The sequence below is a fragment of the Macrobrachium nipponense genome, chromosome 7, assembly GCF_015104395.2.
Source record: "Macrobrachium nipponense isolate FS-2020 chromosome 7, ASM1510439v2, whole genome shotgun sequence".
NCBI classification, from domain to species: domain Eukaryota; kingdom Metazoa; phylum Arthropoda; class Malacostraca; order Decapoda; family Palaemonidae; genus Macrobrachium; species Macrobrachium nipponense.
In genome coordinates this window covers 49,639,321-49,665,338 of record NC_061109.1, presented here as the reverse complement: position 1 = coordinate 49,665,338, position 26,018 = coordinate 49,639,321, and the positions used below count along the sequence as shown (strand labels likewise).

Below are 26,018 nucleotides of genomic sequence, written 5' to 3'. Positions count from 1 at the left end.
CAGGTAACGCAAGTTTGGAGGAACCTGGAAGCCAAGAAATCATGGAAGAAGTGGCAACTCTTAATTTGGACCTCAAGTCCATGGCGGTAGAGGCAGCAGGCAGGAGGTTGAGTGAGGCAGGTTTGGTAGGGGCTCAAGGTTTACCCTTGAGCCATTCTAGATCTTCTTCCCCTGTCCCTTCTTCTTCTTTCCAAGGATTCTCTGAGGATGGGCTTTTGGTTAGACCAAAGTCCACCCAGGTAATCCCTAAGGTTAAAGGGAAGCGCAAGGTAAAGACACTTCAGAAGACGCTGTCCAAGAAGTCGGCTTCGGGCAGTTCTCAAAGATCTCCGGCTCACCATCCCGGAGCAGAGAAGCCCAAGTCTTCTTCTCACTCGAAAGGGTCCAGAGGAAAGTCCTCCAGAGACAAGGCTCAGCTCCTGTCTGATCCTGAGCCTTCAACCTCTACAGGAGCACGCACTAAGACTCCCAGAGAGAAGCAGGAACCTAGTTCCGATGATTCAGACTCTTTTACTGCAAATATTATGCTGCAAATGGGTAGTCTGGTAGGGAACTTGGTTCAGGACAAGTTCCAAGAGATGCTCTCTCACATCTCTTCTTCCTTTGAGGAGTCAGGTCAGTCAATCCGGGCCATCTCGGAGAGGCGGGCCAACCAGGAGAACCTCATAGCAGGTCTCCGGGAGAACCCTGCGACAGGTCTACCTCAGCCCGGTGTGGCAGCTCAAGCCATGCCGGACTACAACACTCTCCCTCCTTACACGGCGAGTAATCCCTGGAGGATATCGTCGTATGCCCCCTTCAAGGACGGGATGCTAACGTTGGCGGACTGTGGAACTCGAAGGATTGAGGACTTCGAGTTCCACCCGGCAAACCTGCAACCCCCCTTCATTGGTTACGCCCGCCTTATGGAGGCAGCCATGAGGAGAGAGGATAAGATCCCAAAAGAGACCGTCATCTTCGGTCGGGATCAAGCCCAGCGTGACTGGCTAAGAAGCCTAGAAGACTGGGATTGCATTAATACCAGGATTCAAATGTTTAAAAGCGCTTTCACCATGTTCGTAGTGGACGGAGAAACTCCCATTCCGTTCACTAGGAAGGTGACGGAGTTAACGATGCAGGCTGCTATGAGAGGCGAGCCGATGCCACAGCTCCGGGAAACGGAGCCCACGTCACTCCTTCTTCCTGGTATGGAAGATCTATGGGTAGATCTCCCGGCCACCTTTTCGGTCGGGAAATTGAAGCCGGACTGCGCTATAATATAGTTCAGCGACTGCTTCCTAGACTTCCAGACAGTCTCATTCAGGCTGAATTTGACGCTCGTACGAGGCTGTCCAGATCACTCAATACTCTGGTCATGACAGAGGTTTCGGCCGTTACTTATGGTAACGAACCTTTGTTCAAGTTGATAGCCAAATCACATTTACACACTGTACAATGTGATTTGGACGACTTCGTCGTGGCAAGGCGTAACTGCAGGAAACATGTTCTGCAGGAAGCCACCATCCGTCACGAACCGAATAAGTTGCTGGCGGCTTCGATCTGGGGTGCCAACCTTTTCCCAGAATCGGTCGTCAATTCGGTCCAACATGAGGCGGCATGACTCAACGAGAGTCTTAAGGTTCGCTGGGGACTCTCCAGTAAGAGGAAACCGGAGTCGACTTCTTCGTCCAAGAAAGTCAAGAAGCCTAGGAAATTCCAGCCTTTCCAGGCTCCTCAGCAACAGCAAGTAGTTCAGGCAGTGCCAGTTTCCCAAGTGCCACAGCCATCTACATCAAAGGCACAGCCTCAGCAACAATTTCTGCTGCTGACCCCTCAAGGTCAAGCTTCCACCTCCTTTGCTGTCTCTCTGGCCTTCAACCCAGTATTTGAAGGCCAATCGTTCCAACCTTTCAACAGGTTCGGAAGAGGCAGCAGGGCTAGAGGTGCCTTTCGCCAGAGAGGCGGCGGAAAAGCATCCAGCCGAGGGAAGCACTTACGGGGAGGGCGTGGGTCTCGACCTGCCCCGAGCCAGTGAGAACCCTCAGGTAGGAGGGAGACTGTTCCTCTTTCGTCACAGATGGAGGTTCAGCAGCTGGGCACAGAGCATTGCGTTCAAAAACCTAGGATGGAGCTGGACCAAAGGCCCTCCTTCATCCAAAATCTTCTATCAACAACTGACAGCGGAATTGGTAGAGTATAGCCAAGAACTCCTTCAGAAAGGGGTAGTGTCAAAAGTCAGGCATTTAAAGTTTCAAGGTCGCTTGTTCAGCGTGCCAAAGAAAGGCTCAAACAAACGAAGAATAAGTCTAGACTTATCCTGTCTAAACTTATTCATTCGTTACGACAAGTTCAAAATGCTGACTATCTCGCAGGTGTGGACCTTACTTCCCCGTGGGGCCGTCACCACCTCTATCGATCTTACAGATGCATACTATCATGTTCCAGTGGCAAGACACTTCCGCCCGTACCTAGGTTTCAGGCTAGGGAACCAGGCATTCTCCTTCAAGGTAATGCCCTTCGGGCTAAATGTAGCCCCCAGGGTCTTTACGAAATTGGCGGAGACAGTAGTTCAACAACTCAGGTCTCAGGGAATAATGGTAGTTGCGTATCTGGACAATCGGCTCGTTTGGGCAACAAGCATCGAAGAATGCCACTAAGCAACGGTCAAAGTAATCCAGTTTCTGGAACACTTAGGGTTCCAGATAAACAAGACCAAGTCCCGGTTGACACCGGACTCTCGCTTTCAGTGGCTGGGCATTCAGTGGGACTTAAACTCACACACACTATCAATTCCGTCGTCAAAGAGAAGAGAAATAGCCAAAGCAACCAGACAATTTCTCAAGTGCAAACAGACATCTCGAAGGAGCCAGGAAAGGATCCTGGGCTCTCTTCAATTAGCCTCAGTAACGGACGTTCTGCTGAAGGCAAAACTCAAAGACATAAACCGCGTCTGGCGCTCAAGGGCAAACAGCAAGTCCCGGGACAAGTTGTCCGCTATCCTGGCAATACTACGCAAGCGCCTATCAAAGAATCTATCAAAGTCAATTCCTCTTCAATTTCCTTCGCCGGCATTAGTTATCCACACGGATGCTTCACTAAGCGGCTGGGGAGGGTACTCTCAGTACAAAAAGGTACAAGGGACTTGGTCCCTTCCATTCCGCCGGCTCCATATCAACGTATTAGAAGCTATGGTGGTATTCCTCACCCTGAAAAGACTTCAACCAGCCAAGGGATCTCACATCAAGCTGGTGTTGGACAGTGCAGAAGTAGTACACTGCATCAACAGGGGAGGCTCCAAATCAAGCCATGTGAACCATGTCATGATAGCCATATTCTCTCTAGCAGCCAAGTACAAATGGCACCTGTCCTCCACACACCTAGCGGGAGTGAAGAACGTGATAGCAGATGCCCTTTCTCGCTCAGTCCCACTAGAGTCGAAGTGGTCTCTGGACAGGCGGTCATTCAATTGGATCTGCCAACAGATTCCAGGGCTCCAAGTGGATCTTTTCGCCACAGAGTCGAATCACAAACTTCCTTGCTATGTGGCTCCCAACCTGGACCCTCTGGCTTATGCCACGGACGCCATGGCCATAGACTGGAATCAATGGAAGAAGATTTACATCTTTCCTCCAGTAAATCTTCTTCTGAAAGTATTGTGCAAACTCAGGACATTCAAGGGACAAGTCGCCCTAGTAGCCCCCAATTGGCCCAAGAGCAACTGGTTCCCACTCCTGTTGGAATTGGGTCTCCAGCCTCAATGGATTCCCAATCCCAAGCTATCCCAACTAGTGCAAATGAAGACTGTGTTCGCTTCCTCAGGAATTCTCAAAACCCTAACTTTATGGACTTCAAGAAGTTCGCAGCAAAAAGGGATGCTGATATTGATCCTCAAAACATCCTATTCCTAGAATCGGATAAAAGAGAATCGACCCTTCATCAATATGACTCAGCTGTTAAAAAACTAGCCATTTTTCTGAGGGGGACCGAATCTCCAACCATGACTACCAACCTGGCTATTTCCTTCTTTAGATCATCATTTGAAAAGGGTTTAGCAGCTAGTACTATTACTACTACTAAATCGGCACTAAAGAAGATCTTCCAGTTTGGTTTTAAAATAGATCTAACAGACTCCTATTTTTCATCTATCCCTAGAGCCTGTGCTAGGCTCAGACCATCAGAGAGGCCTAATTCTGTGTCATGGTTCTTAACCCTTAAACGCCGAAGCGGTAAAAAAAAAAATGTCTCCCGTGTGCCGGAGATGTTTCAGAGTGAGCGAGGAAGCGGAAAAAATATTTTTTTCAAAAAATCACAGCGCGCTTAGTTTTTAAGATTAAGAGTTCATTTTTTACTCCTTTTTTTGTCATTGCCTGAAGTTTAGTAGGCAACCATCAGAAATGAAAAAAATTATCATTATCATATATAAATAATACGATATATGACAACGCAAAAACGAAATTTCATATATAATTGTATTCAAATCGCGCTGTGCGCAAAACGGTTAAAGATAACAAGTTACTTTTTTTTTCGTTGTAATGTACACTAAATTGCGATCATTTTGGTATATAACACATTGTAAAACGATAAAAGCAACACAGAGAAAATATTATCACAAAATAATGCATGAATTCGTAACGCGCGGACGTAAACAAATATTTTTTTCAAAAATTCACCATAAATATAAATATTGTCCTAGAGACTTCCAATTTCTTTCAAAATGAAGACAAATGATTGAATATTACTATACTGTAAGAATATTAGCTTACAAATGCAGTTTTCGACCATATCTGACGAGTTAAAGTTGACCGAATGTCGAATTTTTTTATATATATTTTTTTATATACAATTATTTCGGAAATAAGAAAAGCTACAACTTTCAAATATTTTTAGTTTTATTCTACATGAAATTGCGCACATTTTCATATATAAAACTCTATGAAATGCCTAATATGAAACGGAGCAAATATTCTGAGAATGGGACTTACGCATTTCGGAGATTTGTGGCGGAGAATCCGCGCGGGGAGGGAAGGAAAGTTTTATTTTTAAATTCACCATAAATTTAAATATTGTGCTAGAGACTTTGAATTTGTTTCACGATGAAGATAAATGACTGAATATTACTAGACTATAAGAGTTTTATCTTACAATTGCGTTTTTCTACCATTTCGGTAGAGTCAAATTTGACCGAACGTGGTTTTTTTTCTATTTATCGTGATTTATATGCAAATATTTCAAAAATGAGAAAAGCTACAACCTTCAACTACTTTTTGTTGTATTTTACATAAAATTGCGCACATTTTCATATATAAAACTTTATGTAACGGCTAATTTAAAATGGTGCAAACATTACCACAATCGCACGTATGATTTTTTCGGAAGAGTTACCGCGAGGACATAAAGAAAATGTAATTTTTTTTATAAATTCACCATAAATCTAAATATTGTGCTAGAGACTTCCAATTTGTTGCAAAATGAAGGTAAATGCTTGAATATTACTAGAATATAAGCGTTTTGTTTAGGCTTACAATTGCGAAATTTTTCGACCATTTCGGTAGAGTCAAAGTTGACCGAAGGTTGAAAATTTGTCACTTATCATTTTTTATATGAAAATATTTCAAAATTGATAAAAGCTACAACCATGGGTTGTTTTTAGTTGTATTGTGCATGAAATTGCGCACATTTTCATATATAAAACTTTATGTAACGGCTAATTTAAAATGGTGCAAACATTACCACAATCGCATGTATGATTTTTTTCAAAAGAGTTACCGCGCAGACGTAAGGAAAAAGTTTTTTCATAAATTCACCATAAATTGAAATATTGTGCTAGAGACTTCCAATTAGTTTCAAAATTAAGGTAAATGATTGAATATTACTAAAATATAAGAGTTTTAGCTTACAATTGCGTTTTTCGACCATTTCGGTAGTAGTCAAAGTTGACCAAAGGTTGAAATTTTGGCACTTATCGTTATTTATATGAAAATATCTCAAAACTGATAAAAGCTACAATCATGAGTATTTTTTTGTTGCATTTTACATAAAAATGCGCACATTTTCATATATAATACTCCATGTAACGGCTAATTTAAAATGGTAAAAAATATTATGTCAAAGTGACGAAATAATTTCAGAGATGTGTCACAGATACTTTTTAGTGCGGCAAAGAAGAAAGAAATTCGCGCTTGCGCGCTGCTGGTAACGATTGTAAACAAAACAACTTCCCTTGATCCGTGGAACTCCCAGCATCCCCAAGGCGCGTGATTCAAGAGTTTTCGGCTGGTAGGCCTAAAAGTATTTTTCCGCGAATTTTTAAAAAAACCTTTGTATGTCGACGTAAAATACGTCCAGTCGGCACCCGAGAGACAAAAAATGTCGACGTAAAATACGTCCAGTCGGCGTTTAAGGGTTAAATGATGTTCTCAAACTGGCCTCAGACACTGATAACAACTCATGTGACTTCTTACCCCTCCTGAGGAAAACATTATTCCTTCTAAGTCTGGCCTCAGGAGCCAGGGTGTCTGAACTGTCGGCTCTATCTAGAGACTCAGGTCATATAGAATTTCTCCTTTTAGGAGAAGTTTTACTTTCTCCAGATCGTCAATTTTCAGCTAAAAATGAGGATCCATTAATGAGATGGGCCTCTTGGAAGATCCTCCCACTTCCTCAGGACCCTTCTTTATGTCCAGTTACTGCCCTAAGAGCATATCTTACCAGAACGGCCATGAGATCCTCTGGCCCTTTATTCATGAGGGAAAAGGGTGGCACCATTTCCTTAAAAGGGATTAGGCAGCAGATTTCATATTTTATTAAACAAGCCAACCCAGACTCGTTCCCCAAGGTTCACGATATTAGGGCAGTAGCTACCTCAATCAACTACTTTAAGCATATGAATTTTGATGATCTGAAAAAGTATACAGGCTGGAAATCTCCGACAGTGTTCAAACGTCACTACCTCAAGTCCTTAGAAGTTCTTAAATTTCCAGCAGTGGCAGCGGCAAACACAGTTTCTCCTGACACTGCTTAAGTAGTATTAGCAATTAGATCTAGATCTCCTTTCTACCTGCCTCACTGACGTCCTTCCTGCGGTTCTGCCACCATGTAGCCTTTTCTATGACTTAGGTGCCATATGTGCACATAGTTGTAAATTTGTGATATTATATTTATCTTTAAGATTAATGTAAGTTATCGTAATTAATCTTAAGTCTATATTATAATCATTTATAGTTCATAGCTCTTTTAGATTATAGTACTTAATTTTTGAATGTTATTTTATTTTATCCTTACAATATCTTATATCCATTATTCAAGCTTGTGGCCATTTCTCTGGTACTATTTCACGAAGCGACACGGGCTGAGCCCAGAAAAGGGATTTTGACGAAGTAAAAATCTATTTCTGGGCAAGGGCCCGTGTCGCCCAGTGAAATCCCACCCTTCTTTTGTTACCCACCCTTGGGCCCAAGCTTGACAGGTTAACTCCAAGGATGACCGGTAGAGGCGCTAGTGGTGGCGTCGGGGGCGCTAGTAGTAGTCATAACTGGGAGCAGGCCTTGCATCGGCCCTTTCAGGTAGGGGAATTTTGAAGAAGGATGGATCTAAATGGTAAGAGACCCATGGTAGTGGTTTCACTCGCCCCAGAAACCATACCGACACCTTTTATATAAGGTGAGCGAGTCAGAATATTCTGACATTTACAATTTAGCTTTTTTCTCTGGTATGTTAGTAATAATTTACCTTAGAAATGTGTGGTAAAGGGACATTTCACTGGGCGACACGGGCCCTTGCCCAGAAATAGATTTTTCCTTCGTCAAAATCCCTTTATTGATCTCTTACTAGGTCATATTAATGGAAATCTAATGGATCATAGGCCCCGGGAAACATAAGCCCAACCCCAGTCAAAGTAAGCTCCCAAAAATTAGGGTGTATCATATACTGGTGCGTCTCATAAGACAGCAAATATGTTTCATATTTATAGTAAATAATGGTTTTCTGGTTACATTAGTTGTGTGACAAGTTTGGTATCTTACAAGAATTCCAACTACATATACATGGTGTTGGCTTCATCTTCTGTACAAGGGATTGTATCCCAATACATATTACAAATCTCTGAACTAGCAAACAAAACATAGTAAGATAGACAGTGTAAGATTATTAAAAAAAATCACTACATACCTGGAGAAACCCTGAGGTCAATGTCACTTATTTTAATATCTATATGATCAGCATGACTTGGAGTAGCACTGCTATGGAAATTAACTTCACATCTGCTCAGAATCTGTTGATGAAAGAAAAAAATGACAAATTTTAAAATCAATTTGTTTTTCATAGCTATCAAACCTGAGGTCTTAATAATAGGATATATTCAAAGTGCCAGCTGGTAACCAGTTAAAATAATCAGATTGTACAGCAAGGAATCTGTGAGATCTGACAACGCCTGCGTGTATGAGGTGAAAGCTGGTCAGAGACCACACATTCAACCTCATGACGCACCAGTCTTTTCCTAACCCAGGAGATAAGAAAATGTAAAGAGGGGTGGTTAGAGGTGGGCAGTACACGTTAAGACCTCAGGTTTGTTAGCTATGAAAAATACAAATTGATTTAAAAACTTGTCATTTGCTCATAAGCAGAACAAACCTTCGGTCTTAACAGTAGGATAGACATACTTGGAGGGAGGTACAAACATCCTAAACCCACTGGGAGTTTACCCACCTGACTACCTCCCTAGAAAAAAACTATTCTAAAGGAGGTGGACCAATACCCGTGAGAAGATAGATAAACTGATATCTAACAAATCAGCCATCTTGGTTGCAATACAATGATACATGAACAGATTCACTACATCTAGGGGACTAAACAAAGTTCTGACCGTTCAATAACAAACCATATAATCACAGGGGCGTGTTATTACTCCTAACTCCTCCTTGCCAGAGAGCAGAGTATTGGCTACCAAACAGAGGGTTTGATTATTTCAAAAATACATAAAGCAAACTAACTATCAGCATGATTACCTAACTCACTTGTATCAGACTAGTCTAGCATATGACGTGTCTATTCCTCAACCCACCTGTAGTAGAAGAAAGGAACAACGAGAAAGAAAGAGACCAGCCTACTTACTCATTCTCTCTTCCACACAATCACCTTCGGTAAAATACAAAATTGCCCAGCAAAGGGCAATTCTTGGAAACAGGAACTGCAAATTCAGAAGATCCCCATTCCTGAGTGCCGATAAAGACTCAGTCCACTGAGTTCGCCACCTTGGGCAAAGCTGCATTTCTCCTGGCTAGTTAAAGGTTGGCCCATAAGTTCATACTAAGATGGGCCAGAAAAAAAAATGCCTTACCACCGGACTGCCACAGTCTAGCAAGATAAGATGAACTCACTAACCTTTCTACAGGTCTATCTGAAGCAATCTTGGCTATCGTCCGTGGGCCAAGGAATCCTTACCCTCCCGACCGTCAACCACAGTTTTGTCGAGTGACGAATCTTTACACAAAGCTTGGACCACTTCTATTTCTGCAACTTTCAACTTTTTAATCGGCGCCTTATCATCCTTACGGCGACAAACTGGAACTAAGGCAGACAATGAAGGAGCACCACCAACAAAATCAGCACATATGTGCAAGCCTGAGACCTGTCCGCATACGAAAGACGAAGACTTAACTCTCATACTGTCACGAACACGTCCATGCAGAGACACACAGCCATGAAGAGAAAATGTTGATGCATTACGTACCAGCATGCAGAGGGGAGACCCGACCATGTAACAAAGATGAGGATGGCTCACAACCGTGTGGGGCAGCTGGCGAAGCGCTCCCTCTCACTTGTACGACCACAGACGTGTGTGGGGGAGACAGTCGTGAGAGGTAGAAGGTGATGCACTCCCTCCGCTCGCAGAAGACGTAATCACAAAGTCCTAGATCATCCAACGTCTGATACAATGATGAGGCAGTGATGGAGTAGAAGAAGGCGAAGGACAAAAATCTCCCTCCCTGAAACCTCTTAGAAGTGGAGGCAGAAAACCTCTCTTCCAAAACAGAGTCCAACCTCTTGAAGACTGCTTGACAACACCTCTATTATTGCAGAAACACAAACCATGTTGTTAGTTTTCACGTGGTAGTTTAAAAGTTGAGAGGTGTACACACATCACATGGTTTTACCTCACTTCCTAAGGCAGTTCAAGCCCGGTGTTCTAGTACAGTTGTTTTATATATTTTGGAATTTAAAGGATATATAATTGGGCACACAGATGTAAGTTTTGTGACAAACATATATATATAAAACTGCTCTATATGTCTTATCATTCAAGGTGTTAAAAGATGTAAATTGGTTTATTTTGACATTTGACATTTGTTTATTTTATAAATATGATAAAAACCTGATATAATTAAGGAGGTTTATTGTGGTAATGAAATTATTGTCAATTTATAAAGGTGTATTTAATTAACTTTGTAAGATATATCGAGGTGCATTATGTCACTTAGTGAATATTATGAATTTTTTTACTACTTGCTAATGTATTTAAGTGTCTGCAATAATTCCTTTCAGGAACAAACCTACTGCTACTACTACTACTACTACTACTACTACTACTACTACTACTACTATAGTTCATTCATCTTCAACATGAATACAGACCAGAAGGATAAGGTAGAAGACAACGGTGACACCAAAGAGAAGTTGCGCACCCTAAAGAACAACCAGACTGCGGCTCTCTCTGCCCTCACAAAGAAACAGAATGAGGTCAGCAAGTGTATGGAGAAACCTGACAACCTCCATTTAGTAAAGACAGGAATGGAGGAGTTTGAAGAAGGGATTAACAAGTACAAGGACTGCCACAGTGATTACCTGTCTCAACTACCTGTCAACGAGCACCAGCCAGAAATCAAAAGGTTTAAAGATAAAGAATTGTCTGTCATAGGATTCAGAATCCAGGTGCTTCAATTGATAGCCACAATAAAGGCAAGTTTGCCGGATTCTATGGAAGGATCTTCACTGTGGAGCAGGTCACATAAATCCAGGAGGTCAGTTAGAAGCACAGCATCAAGTGTGAAGTCGGCTCACATACAGGAGAAGGCAAAGTTGGCTGGTTTGTTTGCACAGAGGGCACTGCTGGAGAAACAGGAAGAAATAGTGCAACAGCAAGCTACAATAGCCCAACAACAGGCAGAATTAAAAGCCAAGGAAGATTTGTTAAAGTTGGATGGAGAAATTGAAGCAGCAAGGGCAAGGGAAAAGGTGTTCTAGGAAGAATTTATTCCATCGGCAGACAAAGTATTGGACCCTGAAACACCAGCATTTGTTCCTATACCTGTCACATGCTAAGCTGGCGGTGATGGTCCGCCCACTTCGTTAGTCCTTTCTTGTATATTCATAGAAAATAGTATGATATGATAGAATCCTCTTTCTATTAACTTATTAAGTGTTAAAAATCATTAGAGAACTGGAGTTAGAAATATTTTCATATCATTAAAATGCTATAAATTACAGGAAATCGAAGCCAAAGATAAAAACCTTTGTCGAATGTAAGCAATGCCTTATTCCGGAGCATTATGTTACATATGGATTCAATAAATCAAACAATACAATCCAAGTTTCATGATAACTTATATGCTGTCGATTGCATACCTTTGAATATGCCGTATAATTATATGAAACATGAAACACCACGAAATATGCCTGTTGGAAGTAGGGAGGAGGTGTATTGAGAGAAACAGCCGCTCAGCGATCACCTGCTTTTGACAGCTCGCTCACCGTAGACAACTCAACTGATTAAGTCAGTGTTGCCATTTCTATAATTTGCTACTTCTGAAAATTAATTTATGAAATCTACGGCAAAATTCGAGCGCCGGAATAATTTGCTATTTCTACAGAAACTCATAGAAATTGAGAGAGAGAGAGAGAGAGAGAGAGAGAGAGAGAGAGAGAGAGAGAGAGAGAGAGAGAGAGAGAGAGAGAGAGAGAGAGAGAGAGCGCTCGACCCTCATCCTCCACCCAGTATATTTTGCTACTGATACCTTGAAGTTTCACTGCGTTATAACCTGGTCTAACAAACTTTTAATAATGGAAATTTGCTTCAAATATATGTAAACATGCTTTGGTAAAATAAACATACATCTTGATACATTAAACATTTAATTGATTCAACAAAGGAAAATACATTAATCAATCATTGGATAGGCTACATCAAACAATAACTTGAAATAACAAAATCATTCATCATCGCTTACCGACTCCTCACTGTCACTGGTGATGTTTATATTCAATTTCTCAGTTAGATGGTCAAGTGCTATATCCCTTTTCCTATAAATATCCTCCACTTCTCTTGCATGACGCATACATGACTTCCAGTCCTCTGCTGTTACTCTATCTATTGCACGTCTAGTTATACGTTCAACATTTGTCAAAGTCTGATTGGGATTTGAATTGCATTTCTTAACCTCATTTTTTACTTGTGCCCAATTCAATTCTATCGGGTTGAACTCGCAGTGATAAGGAGGAAGTCTGAGTACCTCATGGCCAGCATCTCTAGCGATTTTGTCAATTTCATACTCCTGGAGGTACTTGTGCTGCTTTACCACATCTAGAAGTTCAGTTTTGGTATAGGAAGGGTCATGAGCTATATTGTGGTTAGTTAACCAGGAGACAATATCCGATTTCCTTGAACTGCTGACAGGTGCGTTGTTCAATATTTTTGAATGATATGAAGCATTATCTAAGACAATGAGCGACCTAGCGGGAATGTTTACCAGTAGCTGTGTTTGAAACCATGATAGGAAGCATGTATGATTCATACTATCATGGTAATCACCCTTATTACCATTTTTCTATATGAAAAATAGCAATCCTCCTGGTACATATACATATTCTCCACCAGCATGCACTATGATAAATCTAGCTCCTTTACCCGTTGTCACTCGTGGACCAACAATTCCATCCAGTAGAGTCCAACATTTGTCCACACACTCATTTTGATTTACCCATGTCTCATCCAGATATATTCCCAGTCTTGGAGAATCGGATTTTCTGTTTTCATCAATAAGCCTTAGATATTTATTTCTGGCAAGAACAATATCGTTCCTTTCCATCAAGAGCTTCCTACCGCTTTCAACTTTCTTATAACAAAAGCAGAGTTTCTTAACAAGTTTGAGAAGGGACATATAAGCTCAAGGGAAATTCAGAGGTGGCTTCTTCACCTTATCCAGCTGTTTTACTATTGTTGGAATTTCACCTCTTTCATAGAAAGCCATTATCTCCCAACGTACACAGTCCTTATCAAAATCATCTAAGGCCCCCTTTACTGGTGACTTTCTTGACCCAGGTGGTGGAGAGTGCATCTCTCCACGCTTGTGCTGCTGCTTTATCCGCTAAATGGAACAAACAGATATTTCTGTTGCAGCAGGAGTTGGTGAACTTGATACATACACCGATCCTTTTACAAACTTTTTTCATGGACTCTAGATGTCAGAGTAATGCAATATGATAAAATTGCTCTCATAGTATTTGTATATAGGATTGCAAATTAATACGTTCTCAAATCCTACTGACTATTCGGGATTGAGCCATCAGTGGCCATTAAAGATCAAAGATGCCACGGCCATATGGTCGGACGGCCATGGTGCACCCGGACGTTTGTCAGAGGATAGGAGTGAGTTAACGTCTCCTGGGGCTGAACACAGTGCGTTAGAACTGGAGGAAAGAGAAAACCAAGAGTTTCTGGCTTCGTATTCGGAGGTGATTGATTTGATTCGTCAATTCAATAACCTTTCGAGGAGCACGGAGACACCAGCCAGTATGCTTCCCCCGAGGATTGACATGGTGTTTGGATTGAAAAAGGATACGAAGGTGTATGAATTAACTTGTTCAAGTCATGTAGAGTCCATTTTACAACACGTAAATGCACGGATTGTTGGAAGGCTATGGATTCCTCTTAGTAATCGTATACAGGTGTGATGGTAATTGCTTCATAGCAAAGAAAGATAAAGGAAAGGAGAACTCATTTTCGAGAAGTTCGGCAGCAAGGAGGCTTTAGCGCCACTGTTGGAGGCTTCTATGCTCGCGGCTGTTCGAGAATCGGCAGGAGTGTTGTGGATCTCGTCGGGACGTGAGAAACGCCGCGATTTCTGATGCAATACCGCGTCTAGATTCATCTAAGAAGTTCTAGAAATCCCTGGAGTCGGTGACGTTCGCTGTAGGCTCCGCCCCCAGAGTGCCGTATAAATACGACGAACGAACTTTGGAGAGCAGTGATCGTAGAAGAGAGAGAGATCGTAAAAGAGAGGGATCACCAGTTAGTCACAGAGAGCAGATCAGATTATCAGTGAGAGATCAGCAGCAGCAGAGATCTTCCGTGAGATACGAGAAAAAGGAACCAACGAAGTATCAATCAAAAGAAGAGTTGTTCGAGAGTTGGTTGGCTATTGGTCTAGTCGTCTTCAGGTGTGGTCTACCGTGTTATCTCGACGTCGAGTAGACTTCAAAGAAGAAAAGGTCCTGTTACAGGTGTTGGGGAATTCCTGCCTTACAAGAAGATTAGTTTCTGCAATACGGAGTCAAGAGGACATCCGCAATCGCCGATCTACATTTATGAAGCCAGCGCGTCGAACCGCCAAATCGAGTAGCAAGTATTTTAATTGCCTCACTGTTTCCCCCAGTTCATGCAGTGTAAGATTCTATCTTTTTATGTAAATAGGAGATACCATTCTGCATTTACCTTTGTTAGTAAGCTTGTAAATAAACCTTTGTTGCGTTAGTGTTTCTTTCTATATTCATATCCCCAGTTTCAACTGTTTGTGTTGATAAGTTTTTTTTTATTTTATATCGAACCTGAAGCGGACCTCCCTCAGAGGCCGTAACATTGTCTCTGAGATCTGTGGGTCCGTAACATTTGTGGCGACCTTGCCAGGATATCAACACCATAACAGTTTGAAACAGGGAGAATACAGAAAGAATCAGAATGAGTGAGATGGTGAAAGAGTTTGTTGAGTCAGGTAAGCTACTAGGTCTAGAGGGGAATGATCTCCGTGAGTATGTTGAAAGGAAAGAAAGGGAAAAGTATGAGAGAGATGAAAGAGCGGCTGAGAGAGAGGAAAGAGCAGCTGAGAGAGAAATGCAGCAACAAGAAAGAGAGAAAGAGCGTATGCATGAGTTGGAAATTGCTCGGTTAAGGGAAAGTACTCGTAACAGTCGGTCAGGCGAGAACGAAAACGAAGCTGATACGTTAGGTATGAGTGCAGTGCTAAAATTAGTACCAAAGTTTGATGAGGAAGATGTTACGACATATTTCATGTGTTTTGAGAAGTTAATGGAACGAGTAGGTTCTCCTAAAGAAACGTGGACTTTATATTTGCAGTCAGTTTTGAGTGGTAGGGCACTTACTGTGTATAGTTGCATGTCTAAGGAGGAATGTGATAATTACGATATCGTGAAAGAAACCATTCTTAGCGCGTATAGGCTAGTACCAGAGGCGTACCGTAAGAAATTTAGAAATTTGAGAAAGGATGAAAATATTAAGTATGTAGAATACGGTAAGAAGTTAGATAGGCTGTTTTTTGATTGGTTAACTTCTGCTAAGGTTGAGGATTTTGACGGTTTGAAGAACTTAGTGTTGTTAGAAAACTTCAAAGATAACGTATCCCCTGAGATTAAACTTTATATAGAGGATAGGCGAGAAGTATCTTTTGCAGGAGCAACTAGGCTAGCTGACGAATATAGTCTAACTCATAATATGAGTGTTAGTAGGAAACGAAATGATCCTTCGTCTGGTAGAGTACAAAGCAGTAATGGTTTCAGTCCTAGTAATAGCAATGCGAGTAGAAGTGACTATTCCTGTTATACATGCGGAAAACCTGGTCATACGTCTAAGGTTTGTAAGAGTAGAATGGCATATAGTGGCTCAGAATTAACTTGTTTCCGATGTAATGGGAAAGGGCATTTAGCGAGAAATTGTGCAGCAGAAAGTAAGGACGGTAAGAAACCAGTATCGCTAGTTAACCTTTCGTCAAGTAGGGATGATATGATGAGAGAAACTAGGAAAGTTTTTGGCGAATTTCTGTCGGAAGGCGTAGTTTCCTCTTTTGGAGGAGTAGATTCGAGAGAAGTGGTCTTGCTTCGAGACACAGGGGCTGCTGTCTCACTTATTCGAAGAGTGTGTGTGCCGAACAGGGCAGAAATCAATATGGAAGAGAAAGTCATGTTAGGTGGATTTCCTAATACGTGTGTTCTTTGTCCTTTGTTGAAGTTGAATTTAGAAAGTCAGGTAGTGTCAGGAGAAGTAAAACTTGCAGTTGTGGACAGTTTGCCCGTTGAAGGCGTTGACATTATTGTCGGTAATGACTTAGCTTTATCCAAGAATGTGAATCCTGTTGTGAGGAATATTCCAGTGCCTGGAATGGTAGTAACTAGGTCGGATTTAGATACAGAAGTAGACTACAGTGATAATTTGTTCGTGGATTCGAACGTGATGAAGTTCGTGGATTCGAACGTGAGTGAGTTCGTGGATTCGAACGAGTGTGAGTTCGTGGATTCGAACGTGAGTGAGTTCGTGGATTCGAACGAGTGTGATAGAGGTAGCGAGGTTCTTAGCATGAGCGTGGCTGAGAGACCGGACTCTATCGAGGTTGACAGTGGTAGCCAAGGGGAAGGCGTAGCTGTCGAGAGTAACGTTGTAAATGTACCTGTATGTAGTCCTAGTTACGGTGATGAATTAGGCTCTAACGTTTTGGATAAGGATGAGAAGCTAGTCAAGTTGCAGAGCGAGGATAAGACACTAACCCGAATTTTTGAATGTGAGCTGAATGACGATCTCAATGTGTGTAAGGAAACTTTTTGTGTAAAGGACGAAGTTTCGTGTCATGTTCGTCCTAAGTCAGGTAGTCAAGTGGAAATCATAGAACAATTAGTAGTTCCGAGGAAGCTTCGTGAACTAGTTTTGAAGTTAGCACATAATGAGCAAGGACATTTAGGAGTAAATGAAACTTTCAGGTCTATTAGTTGGACGTACTTTTGGCCTAAGATGAAAAATGATGTATGTTTTAAGATGTATGTTTTAAGCTGTCCTGTATATCAAATTGCAGGGAAACCGATTCAAGTAATTTCCAGAGTTCCGTTGTGTAATATTTCTTCAGTAGGCGAATATTTTGATGATGTAATTATAAATATGTTCGGAACTTTGTCTAGAAGTGCGGGTAGAGATGATTGCATAACTAATCTTGATTATTATAAAAACAATCTAAGAGATGTTTGGCAGCTTGCGGAGGAGAACGGAAGCGCTTGGCAATTAGCGAAAGAAAACCCGAACGGAAGTAAAGGGGAAACTGAAAGAAACCCTCATCTTCGAGCAAAAGAGAGAAGTTTGTGTGAGAGAGATAAAGTTTTAGTACTAGTTCAGAAAGAAGGTTCCTCTTTATCTCCTAATTTCGACGGACCTTTTTCAATTTTAGAGAAGAGGGGAAATATACCTTATAGAATTAATGTGGGTAAGAGTAGAGCAAAGTCAGTAAATGTAGATTTGCTTCAGAATTATAAACAACGCCCCTTGCCTTGGCCTCCGCCCGTGTAACAGTGTTACTGAGTGAGATTAGTTTTGAGAAAAACACAAGAGGTGTTTTAGTATTTATAAGTTTTAATCAGAGTTCAGAAAACGGATATAGTAAGAGAGAAGGATAATGTTTTAGCAGATAGCTTCTCTAGTTTTTTCAGAATGAGTAGCCTAATAACCGTTTTCTGTTATCGCACGAGTGAGTGTGCGTGGGGAAGTGTGTGTGTTTGACTGGATGAAAGCTTTATGCAGAATGTTTCCCCGCTGTCTAATTCTTGCTTCTCTAAAAAAAAAAAAAAATAAATAAATAAAATCAATTGATTTCATTTTTTTTCTCTTTTGGGGGGGCGTGTGATGGTAATTGCTTCATAGCAAAGAAAGATAAAGGAAAGGAGAACTCATTTTCGAGAAGTTCGGCAGCAAGGAGGCTTTAGCGCCACTGTTGGAGGCTTCTATGCTCGCGGCTGTTCGAGAATCGGCAGGAGTGTTGTGGATCTCGTCGGGACGTGAGAAACGCCGCGATTTCTGATGCAATACCTCGTCTAGCTTCATCTAAGAAGTTCTAGAAATCCCTGGAGTCGGTGATGTTCGCCGTAGGCTCCGCCCCCAGAGTGCCGTATAAATACGACGAACGAACTTTGGAGAGCAGTGATCGTAGAAGAGAGAGAGATCGTAAAAGAGAGGGATCACCAGTTAGTCACAGAGAGCCACAGATCAGATTATCAGTGAGAGATCAGCAGCAGCAGAGATCTTCCGTGAGATACGAGAAAAAGGAACCGACGAAGTATCAATCAAAAGAAGAGTTGTTCGAGAGTTGGTTGGCTATTGGTCTAGTCGTCTTCAGGTGTGGTCTACCGTGTTATCTCGATGTCGAGTAGACTTCAAAGAAGAAAAGGTCCTGTTACAGGTGTTGGGGAATTCCTGCCTTACAAGAAGATTAGTTTCTGCAATACGGAGTCAAGAGGACATCCGCAATCGCCGATCTACATTTATGAAGCCAGCGCGTCGAACCGCCAAATCGAGTAGCAAGTATTTTAATTGCCTCACTGTTTCCCCCAGTTCATGCAGTGTAAGATTCTATCTTTTTATGTAAATAGGAGATACCATTCTGCATTTACCTTTGTTAGTAAGCTTGTAAATAAACCTTTGTTGTGTTAGTGTTTCTTTCTATATTCATATCCCCAGTTTCAACTGTTTGTGTTGATAAGTTTTTTTTTATTTTATATCGAACCTGAAGCGGACCTCCCTCAGAGGCCGTAACATTGTCTCTGAGATCTGTGGGTCCGTAACAACAGGTAGGAAGAATTCCCATGTTTTATATACTTGTTGGTATAATATGGCAATTTGTTGAAAATTGCATTATTCCTAACTATACAAACCTGAGGTCCTTTTACAATAGGAAGGTAACTAGCGGCAGCTGGAACGGCCGTAAGCTTCGAACAAGGGAGTTCAGTAGTTAACTGCTTGTCCGACAGTGCGTGCGCAGCGTCACTGGGAGGTGAAGAATCACTTTTGCTTTAGGCCAAGGAAAAACGCAGAGTGAGGGGTGGCATGAGGTGGGGACTATATGTAAAGGACCTCAGGTTTGTATAGTTAGGAAAAATACAATTTTCGACAAATTGTCATTTGTTCCGATACGTAATACAAACCATCGGTCCTTTTACAATAGGAAGACTCACTTCTTGGTGGGAGGAATCTGAGTCTTAAGAACAGACTGGTGTTTGAACAACCTTGGATTCCCTCCCTGGTCGTAAGAGCAGAGGGAGGGATCCTAGCCTCTGCCCAATTGATCAGGGTATGTACCGCAGGATCAATGGTCAGACCTCTGGACCCAAGTAATAAGAGGGAGGCAAGCGTACCTCTTAAAACTAGCAAGCAAGAACTTGTTCCTGTTGCAAGAGGCAACATAAAGTTATGGGTTTGTCTCTTGTTGGCTTCCACTTCCCCCCCCTTGTTGGGGGAAGTGATGGACATTCACTCCTATCCCTAATGAAAGGGATAGGATGGGGCTCAGTCGAGTAGTTTACCTGCATCTTGTCCTTTTCCAGCGGGTGACGACCGCGTCCCTCTGCCCACAGGTAGAGGGGAGAAAAAGAGGGGGAAGAGAAGCCAGTCACACTCTCATTCACTCATCCATTCTTGCAGTCACACCAGGATTCGATGCTGTTCTGCCTGCTCGGGTGCTGGGTAAGCTACACAACGTGTTGAGCAGCCACCACGGGTCCCAAGGAAAAAGTATCCAAGGACCTGTGGGCAATATCCAGAAGGTAGGAGGAGGTGAAGGTGGTCTGGTTGGCCCAGACCCCTGCCTTTAGGACCTGCGCCACGGAGAAGTTCTTGCGGAACGCATGGGAAGGACCAATGCCTCTGACTTCGTGGGCTCTCGGACGAAGGGTACGGATGATGTCGCTACCATCAACTTCGTATGCCCTCCTGATTACCTCAAGTAGCCAGAAAGAAAGTGTGTTCTTGGATACTTCTTTCTTGGTCACCCCGGTGCTAACGAAGAGGCATCGACACTCAGGCCTGAGGTGCCGAGTTCTCTTCAGATAGCGTCATAGCACCCTCACAGGACAAAGCAGAACCTCATACGTATCGTTGTCGGTGAAATCCAATAGGGAGGGGATTGTGAAAGACTCGAACCTGTCGTCAGGGATTGACGGATTCTGAGTCTTAGCTACGAAGTTCGGGACGAAATCGAGCATCACAGATCCCCATCCCCTGGAATGTTTAACGTCGAAGGAAAGACCATGAAGTTCCCCTACTCTCTTCGCCAATGCCAGGGCCAGCAAGAAGAGGGTCTTGAGGGTCAGATCCCTGTCTGACGACTCTTGGAGTGGCTCGAAGGGTCTTCGAGTCAAACTCCTAAGGACGAGAGTCACACCCCATCCCAGGGGCCTGAGTTCCCTGGGTGAGCAAGACCTCTCAAAGCTCCTCATAAGCAAGGAGATCTCGAACGAGTCCAAGATATCCAATCCCCTCAGTATCAGGACCAGTGCCAGGGTGGCTCTACAGTGGTCCCCCCGTATTCGCGGGGGATGCGTACCAGACCCCCCCGCGAATAGTTAGAATCCGCGAATGTTTGGAACCCCCCTCTAAAAATGCTCATAAACTATCTTGGACATGCAAACACCAAAGTATCCCTTAAAGACCATCCTTCATCAAATATACATAAAATATCCTATTATGGTTCATATTAATCTTTGAAATATTATTAATAATATTTTAAAGTAAATCTTACATTTTATGTTTATACATAAATACATACTATGTACGTACTGAATGACTTAGTTACGTATGTGAAAATAATTCAGTCCCCCCATAAGTATTCGGTCATGCACGTTTTCTTTCATACTATTACTATTTGAGACATCCATTTTCTTTTTACAAGGGAACAATGGAATGTGAAATCACAAATACCAAATGTCTACTTAAAGTATTATCCTACATCAAATATACCATTGAATTGGTATTATTTATATCATTTTAAAGTAATCTTAAACATTTTACCATTAGAAATATATAAACAGCCAAAAGAGTGAAATAGATAGATTATTGTACTTCTTTAAAATACTATCACACATGAATTTTGAGATTAGTTATATTATTATTATTATTATTATTATTATTATTATTATTATTATGCAAAAATATTAATAAACATACACATGTACCATAGAAGTGATCTCATATATATCAGCAAAAGAGAAAGAGAGAGAGAATCTCAATGATCCGTAGATGGCAACACTGGATTTGACAGTTGGAACCCAGCCAACAAAGCTGGCTACGTAACAAGACACGGGGTTACATAATTCTTTTTATTTATAAACTAAAATCTTGCTAATTCACTTTAGTATTTTCTTTAATGAATTTATATTATTGCTGTTTACATTAATATTGATATTGAAAATTAGTAAATCATCATCAAAAAAAACATACATCGCTTTAAGAGACGAGAGAGAGAGAGGAGAAGAGAGAGCGAGAGAGAGAGAGAGAGAGAGAGAGATAGTATTATCGTAGTATTTGTAAAATACTTTCACATATGATTTTTGTAATTACAGTTATTATTACTATTATTATTATTATTATTATTATTTGAATATATTAATAAACATATTATACATATATGTACCATAAAAATCTCTCATCTCAGTAAAAGAGAGAGAGAGAGAGAGAGAGAGAGAGAGAGAGATGGAAATTTCATGCCCACTTGATGATAGCAACAAATCAGCTCCTTCCCCCTCCGGTCACTTGATACATATATCTGAGTTTTTTTTTAGAAAGAATCTGACAGGGATTTCCTTCATTCTTCCATAATTTTTTACATTTATAAGCTAAAATCTTACTAATTCACTATGGTATTTTCTTTAATGAATTGATATTATTCGCTGGTATAAATTAATATAATATTTGAAAATAAGTAGTAAATCATTTATTTATCATACAAAAAAACATACATCTTTGTAGTAGAGAGAGAGAGAGAGAATTATTATTTTTATTATGTGATATTTAAATTTATTAAACTTACTAATACAGTATTAATCAAAATTAATATTTGAAAATTAGTAAATCATTTTTGTATCATAAAAATGTATTTAGTCATGAAAATAAACATCAAAATACACTAATTAGTGATTATTTTCGTCGGAAATTTCCGCGAATAGGCGAGTCCGTCCGCGAATAATTTCTAGATAGGTTCCAAAGAAAAATCCGCGAATGTGTGAGTCCGCGAATTCGGAGAACGCGAATACGGGGGGAACACTGTATATCCTTTGACTGTGGGGACAGAGAGAAGCTGATCTCGGCGAAGAAAAGAGAGGAAATCCGCTACCTGCTGAAGAGTGGCTCTGAGAGTCTCTAACTTCTTATTTAAAGAAATTAGAGAAAGACCGGTTAAGGAAGTCATCTTCCAAAACCAAGCCTAGCTCTCAATCTTCAAGTGGTTTGGTGAGTAATATTGTACCCTCCTCTAACATTATGAACGCTCCTTGTAATATTTCAGGACCTTCTCCGAATGCAGATCCTACGGACTCTGCTTTGGAGATCGCAAGCCTTAAAGCTGCGCTTATGAAAATGGAGCGTAAAATGGCTGCCATAGAAGGTAAGCAAAGTAGTGCTGTGGAAAGTGATGTGAATTTCCCCAGTGAAGTGGAGGAGGCGTCTGATTGGCTTCACAATGCTCCCAGGCCTAGACCTCTTTCAAGCTCCCAGAGCCCAGAGGAGAAGGAATGTCAAAAGCCTTACGGAGGTTATGGAGGATCCCCACCAGTCAGACGTCTCTTCGGCAGAATCTGTAAAGTCACAGACTGCCAGAGAACGCATTAGAAAAAGTGTTCTACGTGAATGTTTTTCGTCTTCGGAGAATTCCTTACCTAAAAGAGGATGGAGATCAGCGGATCGTTCTCGTCCCTTGAAGAGGATCTGGGAAGAATCGGGCATAAACTCGAGTCCGGAACGTTTTTCGGAGGACTCCCCGACAGAGATTAAGAAAGCAAAGGTTTTGGCTTCTCCCGCTAAGTCATGGAGAATGGAGAAAGAATGCTCTCCTTCCTCTCGTTTAGACCAAAGAGAAGAAACGACTAAGATATTAAAGGACATGCAAGAGTCTATTGCTTCTCTAGTCGGGGTTCTTTCGAGAGATCCTCCAAGAAGAAAGGATGATAATCTTCCTGTGAAGAAGTAAAAAAATCCTTACTATCAACCTCCCAGAAAAGAAGATTCTTCTTCGGATGAAGGGTCTATTTTTCACAGACCCGCGAGTTCGGGGCGTGAGGCGCCAGCCAGGCGTGAAGCGCTAGCCGAGCGCGAAGCGCTAGCCGAGCGCGAAGCGCCAGCCAGGCGCGGAGCGCCAGTCAGCCGCAAAGAACTACCAGTTAAGCGCGAGGCGCCAACCAGGCGCGAGGCGCCAACCAGGCGCTATCCCTGGTACACAGCTGCAGAGGACTGTCTGACGTGTCCAGCCATCTCTGTTGCTGCTCTGCAAGAAAAGCCTCTCGCTCGCAAGAGATGGTGGATAACAGCCAGCCGTGAAGATGTAGAGACTGGACTGCCCAGTGGTACCGTTCTACGTGTGGCTGGACGAGAAGGTTGTGGCAAGGGGGAATCTCTCTCGGTGCTTCTGCAAGCAGAGACAGCAGGTCTGCATACCAAACAGCCTGGGGCCATTTGGGAGCCACCAGGATCATCCTGAGATTCGGGGTGGCCAGCACTCGGCTGATCACCTTGCGAATCAGGCTGAACGGGGGAAATTGATTGATTGATTGATTGATTGTGGGTTTTCTGGCGTCACAACTACCTGGGTCATCGACGCCGAATATTAAGTGTAATCTTTTAACTTTATTTAAAATCTTGTTTAATATATTATAAATTTTATTTTTTTAAAACAGATACATATAAATTTGATTTTTAAAAAATAAAATAAATTTCTGATAAAAATAAGAATAAAACTCTGATCAAATAAAACTAATATAAAGAATTGTTAATTAATCTGAATAAATAACAATAAAACATAAAAAAAGGGAAAAAAGTATATACTAAGACAGCACAGCTGTCAGATATATTTGAGAAGACCAGCTTCTTTGATAAAAGAGATAACGTTATTAACACACCTGCTTTCTCCCAACAGTTTTGGCATGCTATAATTACCACCTACTTCACTACTATAAGCTAAAAAACGATTCCTAAGTTCCACTAGACTGGGACACTCAACCAGTAAATGCCTAACAGTCAGTGGAACTAAGCAACCGTCACAGAAGGGCTCATTCTCCCTATCCATCAGATAGCCTTGAGTTAAACACGTATGGCCAATACGTAATCTACACAATACAACCTCCCACTTCCTTGGTATTAGGTCATATTTCCAAGGGTGAGTGTCTAGTAATTTCTTTCGTTTTATTGGGGCCTACTCTGTCCCACTGAAGTGCCCACAAATGCTGGACAGATTTCCATATATCAAAGAATGTATCACAATATGGAACAGGGCATTTTCTCGGTACCAAAGTTTGCGCTGCTGATTTGGCTAGCTTGTCTGCCTCTTCGTTTCCCGATATGTTCACATGGGCAGGAACCCAACAAAATGAAACAATGCTGCCTCTATTTTGGTGCAAGAGGACCCACTGCAAGATCTTCAACACCAACAGATGATCAGTATTAAAGACTTCCAGGGACTGTAAGGCACTTTTGGAGTCACAAAATATTGTGTAGCTACAATTTTGTAGCTACACACTGGGAGTGTTGCAATATGTTCCAGTGCTACTAGGATGCCATACAATTCAGCTGTAAAGTTTGAGGCGACAGAGGGAAGTGCACCTCTTCGGTTAAAAGATTCGCTAAAAACTCCATATCCAACGGCAGCATTGGATTTGGAGCCATCAGTAAATATAAAACTTGTATCTACATGCTCTAATACATGCTCTAAAAATATGGCCCTCATTTCCTCATCAGATTTACCCCTCTTTGCTCCATTGAAGTACCTGCAGAATTTCACATCAGGTAACCTCCAGACAGGAGTACTGGGATACACAAAGGGGATAATGGGAAATTTATTAATATTTGTTTTCTCTAAATTTTTTTTTAATTCTATAGCTAAAAGGAATGGGATACCTTGGATGACTTTCGTAAAAACCGTTAAAAATATTTCTATTTACCACAGCAAATGCCAGAGATTTGGGGAGTCTTTGCACTCTAAACCAGTACCGAAGTAATGATAACTTGCGATAGAGTTCAAGGGGCATCTCTCCTGCATCAACTAGCAAACTAGATATTGGTGATGAACGGAAAGCTCCTGTGGCTATACGAATACCTGAATGACGAACTGAATCTAAAATTTTTAAGTTAGATGAGGAAGCTGAAGAATATACTTCACAACCGTATGACAGCTTTGATAAGATTAAAGATTTATGAAGCTTTAGTAAAAGATTTCTATCAGCTCCCCAACTGGTGTGAGAAAGCACCTTCAAGATTTGTAGAGCTTCTAGACTCTTTGCTTTTATATGTTTGATATGGGGGACACAAGTCAATCTACTGTCAAAAACTAGGTCTAAGAAGTGTGCTTGTTCTACACATGGGATTCTACGGCCATACAAATACAGGTCTGGATCAGGATGCACTCCCCTAATACGACAGAAGTGGACAGCACTAGTCTTGCTTACAGAGATTTTAAAACCCTGTTTTTCAGCCCAACTTACTATTTTATTTATTGTTAACCCTTAAACGCCGACTGGACGTATTTTACGTCGAGATAAATTGTCTGTCGGGTGCCGACTGGACGTATTTTACGTCGACATACGAAAGTTTTTTTTAAAATTCGCGGAAAAATACTTATAGGCCTACCAGCCTAAAACTTTTGAATCACGCGCCTTGGGGGATGCTGGGAGTTCACGGATCAAGGCCTTGTTTTGTTTTGAAGCGTGACCCAGGTGCGCATGCGCGATATCCCTTCTTCTCGCTCCAGCCAGCATCAGTAGCGCACCATCCGAGAGCGATCTTTCATGAAAAGCGTGTTTTTCTG

The 26,018-nt window shown here is 41.6% G+C and overlaps 1 protein-coding gene across 1 annotated transcript in view; it reads right to left on the bottom strand.

Moving 5' to 3' along the window:
- Positions 1-26,018, bottom strand: part of LOC135216964 (intermembrane lipid transfer protein Vps13-like) — an 840,085-nt gene that overhangs the window by 400,675 nt on the left and 413,392 nt on the right. Inside the window, 1 exon segment of the mRNA XM_064252490.1 lies at positions 8,146-8,248. Within this exon segment, the coding sequence (XP_064108560.1) occupies positions 8,146-8,248 (103 nt within the window).